This window comes from Eptatretus burgeri, chromosome 8 (genome assembly GCF_056783735.1).
Source record: "Eptatretus burgeri isolate ZD-2024b chromosome 8, Ebu_testis_v1, whole genome shotgun sequence".
NCBI lineage: Eukaryota > Metazoa > Chordata > Myxini > Myxiniformes > Myxinidae > Eptatretus > Eptatretus burgeri.
In genome coordinates, this window is record NC_140968.1 from 43,500,586 (window position 1) to 43,506,116 (window position 5,531).

The 5,531-nt window shown below is 39.6% G+C and overlaps 1 protein-coding gene across 1 annotated transcript in view; it reads left to right on the top strand.

Moving 5' to 3' along the window:
* Positions 1–5,295, top strand: part of LOC147021620 (zona pellucida-binding protein 2-like) — an 83,742-nt gene extending 78,447 nt beyond the window's left edge. The window contains exons 7-8 of the mRNA XM_085891789.1: positions 2,186–2,363; positions 4,858–5,295. Of these exons, the coding sequence (XP_085747915.1) occupies positions 2,186–2,363; positions 4,858–4,955 (276 nt within the window). The 3' untranslated portion in view covers positions 4,956–5,295. The remainder of the gene's footprint in view (positions 1–2,185; positions 2,364–4,857) is intronic.
* Positions 5,296–5,531: the final 236 nt, after the last annotated feature.

Sequence of the window (5,531 nt, forward strand, 5' to 3'; positions counted from 1 at the left end):
CAAAAGAGTGGCAGTGAGCAGTAGATTTTGAGAGTTTCACAAGGAGGGGATTTCTGGAAGGACATATGCAACCTGTGGAGTGTGTAGAAGGACGAGGAAAGAGTGCGATGGAGCAAAATCTGAGGAGAGGCAGTCGAAAACGGAGTACATCAACCAATCTGCAATGAGAGCATTATTACCCTCGCCGAAGGAGAGGGTATTGCATTTGGGTCCGTTTGTTTGTTTGTTTGTCCACACAGAACTTTTGTGTTTTTCTCCGCAACCACATGTCGGATTGAGACAAAATTTTCACCATGGGTGTGACTACTCATGTAGAATGTTTTAATCATAATTATGATGTCGTAGGTCATGTGGTGTGGCAGCCATGTTGGAAAAACAGTAAAATTTGGACCTCCGTCTCTGAAACTGCACCAAGGAAAAAAATTAAATATTGGCACATAGAAAGTCCTCCTCATGAGGAATAAGTGATTTTTTTATGACGTCATAATTGCATATGCAGAACGCCACATCTGATCAGTATGAAAATTTTTGAGGGTCATCTATTTGAAGGTCATGTATTAAATGGTCCACAGAAAAAAAAAATTGATAACGTCATTGGTCACATGATTTGGCAGACATTTTGCTTTAACAATAAAAAACCCTTCAAAAATCTTCTTCTCTGAAGTGGCTGAACAGATCGAGGAAAAACTTTACATGTATGACCACCTGTCCATGAGGAACAAAAGGTTCACACATATGATGTCATAAGTCACATGGTTTGGCAGCCATATTGGATTTACCCGAAAAGCAATAAAAAATCTTCTCCAGAATGGCTGGACAAATTGAGGGGAAATTTGACACAAATGTTCCCCAAGCCATGGGTGTACAATTTTGTGAAGGAATAATTGATAGGTCACATGGTTTGGCAGCCATATTGGATTGAAGAAAAATATTCAATAATGTTTTCTCTGGAACTGTTTAATAAATCGATGTGAAACTTCACATTCATGTTATAGTGGTGATGGGGAATACATGTTTTAAATTTCAACTTGATCGGATGCAAGGTCTGGCAGCCAGAATTATTTTATTTTTTGGTATATGTTCTTTTTTTATTTTATTTTTTGAATAAGGCTCACTTGGCTGTGCCTGGATGAGTTTGAGGGTAGAGGAGTAGCAGCTGTAATGTGAATCCTTTCCAGGTTCCTCCTGATGACTTCATCTTTGCTTTTTGCTTGTTTGGGTTCCTTCTGATTACTCCAATGCAGGACTTTACCTATTTGGTCTTCCATTTGATTTGAATTGAATTAATTTTAATCCCATTCTAAATTCAATTGAGTAATGAACAATAATAATTATAAAAAAAACGTCATGGGTCGTGGTCAGGTGTCCGATCAAAGTGGGGTTGCATCAAAGTGGGACATCTTGGTACCCGGTCATCACTGCCAGTCGTTATAAAGTGGCAGTTCTAATTATGTCTGTCATTAAATACGTAACACACCAGTACAGAAACACCACACAAAAGCAGTCCTGGTAGGGCTCTGCAATCTCTGATTTCTCTCTTTCTTGTTTTAAATGTGATTTTAGAAACTACTAGCCCGATGCACTGTCAATTTAACCTTTGATGACTTAAGTGTCAATGAACAATCAAATGAACTTTTGCAATGCATGCAAATTTTTGATGGCAGAGGATTGATAAGGAAGTCGATGGCCTGATATGGAAGTAGAAAAATAAAACCAGGACTATTTAATAAAACTTAAAATCTTTTGTAAAATGGCTCTAGAAAAGTCCAGGTAAAATTGACATAAAAATGTAAAAGATTATGAGCAATGATGATTTCTTACATCAACTTACCCAATGTACTGTTGCTTTTGAAACTACATTGTTTTATAGGTTCTTAGGCTTTTTCTAGTTGTTGATATCAATGTCTTTAATGATCTATTTGTAATCGAATTCAGCCTGTTTGTGCAACATCTCTGCTTGGACGATCGGACAATGAAGATGTTTTCGGGAATATCAGCTTGATAATATTGGAAATCTTAGAATGATGCGTGATCAGTAATTCTGCAGTCTGCACCATGGAAATAACCTTTAGATAATCTTGTGTATCATCCAAGGAAGGAAACATTAGTTCTAAAATTGCCTTTGTACCATCTGTGAGACAAGAATTGTTAAGGTTTCTGAAACTTTCTGCTTTTCTTATTCTAGGTCAAGAATTTGTTCAGGCAATACTTCAAAGAAGAGAAAGAGCGCTTAGAAGACCTCCACCATCTTATGCTTGATTTCCACTACATCGGAGGCTCTCTTAAAATAATCGAGGATCTCTTCTGCCGTCCTGGCTTTGGAATTAACAATGTACAACACAGTACCTGCTTCAACTGCTGCGGTGTGTCTGCTTTCCTTAACATGCCAACAGTGGGTTATAACTATTGCCGCTTTGTTCTCTGAGCTCTGCCCTGGATGGAGATAATCCGCTCTATTAAACCTATGCGAAATAGTTTTCTTGTATACGAGATGGTGTCAAAAAGTTCCTGCACCATCAAAACTCGGCACAGATGTTGGTCCTTTTACATGTAATTTTAAGCCAGTCACACGTTTTCTTTTACCCAGCGGTGGGTGTTTCCTAATGCCATGTCATGTTTGCCAGGAGCCTGAAAACTTTAGTTGAAGGAAAAACTATTTGAATCCCTCTCACATACATTGACACTGACAGAACAGGGATTTTGATTTAAATATTGTTAATGGTGCTCAGGGTAGCAAAAATTAATTAGTTTAATAAAATAGATTACTATTTAATTGTTTTTGACACTCAAAGATGTGATGAGGGGCAACCATCTTGAAGTGAGGAGAGGAGCAGGAAGAACAATTTTTAACATTTATAATCGGAAAATAAGTCTGTGATGATGAGTGCTGATTACCAGACTCAGTGGCATAATGGTTAGAGCATCTGCTCTGAGTCTAGGAGGTCAGTGGTTCAAACCCTGTCTGAGTCATACCCAAGACTTAAAAATATGGTGTGCTGATTCCTTGCTTGACATTCAGCATTTAATAGGAGCATGGACAAACAACACTGGGAAGGCAATGGCAAACCACTCAGTATCCTTGCCAACAAACTGCTTTGGCAGCACCAACACTGTAAAGAGTATGGTGCATCAAAATTTTAAATGGTGATGAGTATTGGGGGAAAAGTAAGCTTTTTTTTGACTGGTTGAAATGAGTCTGGGTTGTTTTGGGTTTTGAGTACACAGCTGATGATTATACGATCCCAAATTCAAATCCCATACACTGTGTTGGTTTGTCCATTAATTATTTATTTCCATGCAATTTGGGTAATGGTAGAAGTTAACACCTTGTGTCTGGCCTTTAGACACTTAAGTTATGCTTTTACAGAACTGCCAACCCAGTCAAGGTCCCTCCCTGACTTTGTTGCCGTATTTACGTCGTCATACTGTTTTGTTATTATTTTTTGTCTATGTAGTCGAGGTTCGTGAGAGAGATAGTATTAGGACACTGAATGGATCAGGACAAAAGTAACAGTAAAGAGAGGGAGGAAACACCAAAAGCAGAGTTGAAGGCCAATACAGGGAGACTTGGATAAACCAAGTGTGTGAGGAGAAATTGGGGGCAGGAGAGGATGCGTGTGGTGGACAACATGGATTCAGAAGGAAACTCTCAGGAGGGAAAACTGGAAATTTGTAAGGAGGGATTTTTTTTTGAGGGGGGGGGATGATTAATGAGGGTAAAAAACATCATGATTTTGGATTGTGGACGATCTGAGATGGTGGTAAACAGCTGTTTTGAAGACCTGGAGGGAAGAATGAGATTGAAGAGGAAGAGAATATGGAAGTTGGTTCCACACGTAGGGAAAAAAGAGGAACAAATGAGTGCAGTTGAGCAGTGATCCTGGATTTAGGTAGTTTCATCAGTAGGGGGTTGATGGTGGAGCATGTGTGCACTACAGAAACTTGGCATGGGAGGGAGGGGGGATCACGGAAAGAGCAGATGGTGCAAGACCAGAAAAGAGTCGGTAGAAAGAAGACAGAGAGACAACTGACCTGTCTGCGATGGTGATCTGATAAACCCATAGACTCAGCTTCATTCCGGGAGGCTCCAAATAATCCTGAAGGCCTTTGTTTCCATGCTGCCAAGCTGAGCAAGATGTAAGGTAGGGGAGTCAGCCCAAAGGGGAGAGCAGAACTCCATCTTGCTATGGATGAAAGCCTTGTTGGTGGATAGGAGTTTATGTGTGCCGAGGAAGGACTTTGTATGACAGAGGATGCACAGTCTGGCTTTGGAGGCCAACTTTGAAATGTGCTTTGCCTGAGAAAGATCATGGCTGATTGTGAGGACCAGGAGTTTGAATGACTGAACTTCCTCAAGAGGATTGTTAAGAAAGTAGATGGGGTGGGGGGAGGGGTTTGCCAGACTCCTTTCAGAGAGAGGTAGTGAGAGTGTGAGCAGAAAAAGGACTTGATGCTGTGTTCATGGGGTGCTCTGCCACATTTATTTTTCCCACATTAACGGTTGAGTGATACTGTCTCCAAAATAATCTTATTGTGAATGTGATATTATATAAGCTCTTCCATGAGTTTTAGACAATGCAGATATATATATATATATATATATATATATATATATATATATATATATATATATATATATATATATATACATCCTTTAAGCAAATTTGAAATGGAGAGCAAGGATCCTAATGAACGATACCAAAAATTATTATATATGATGATCTTGCCATCTTATTGAGCACGTGTTAATGAGCAGGCATAGAAATCGATTTACGTTTTTGAAACATTATACTGTATTGTAATTGTGGATTGCAGTAAAGATCAAAACCCTAAGATGTTCTTCCCTTTCTCTTACAGTTGTTTGTAGCCCAGGAGAGTATAGCTCCACATATGAGCCATACTGCAAAAAATGTGCCCACATGGGGAAGGAAGAGTATGGAGCAGCATATTGTTGAGTGGGGGAGGGAAGAGTATTGGGCAGTTTATTGTTGAGGGAAGACTGAAGAATATTGGGGCATTTTATTACTGAAGGGGGAGGGGTGGGGAAGAGTATGGGGGCAGTTTCCTGTTGAAGGAGGAGTGAGGAGTATTGTGGAAGTTTATTATTGAGGGTGAAGTGAAGAGTGTTAGGGCAGTTTGGTGTTGAAGGGGGAGTGAGTGATTTGTGTTGGGGTAGTTTATAGTTGAAATAATTTATCTCTCATCTACCTTGGAGCAAAAAACAAAAACATCAACAAAACTGTATCTGTTGTCATGAAGTTTCACCAAAAATAAAAGTGTCTTTGAAGCAATAAATGCAGCAGTCTTGGCTATTTATCTTTGAGCAATTCCCCACTCCAGTTTAATTGGCTTTGCACTTCACAACATAATGCGATGCTTGGTCCATTGCACAGATGACAAAGGGAGTGGATCGGGGGAGCTACAGTGGTGACTGGGTTTGATGGTAAGGGATGGGGGAGGTGTTGAAGTGGACTTTGTTCATCATAGTTGTGTCCAAGATACCACAACTAACACTGTTCTTGTGTTTTACT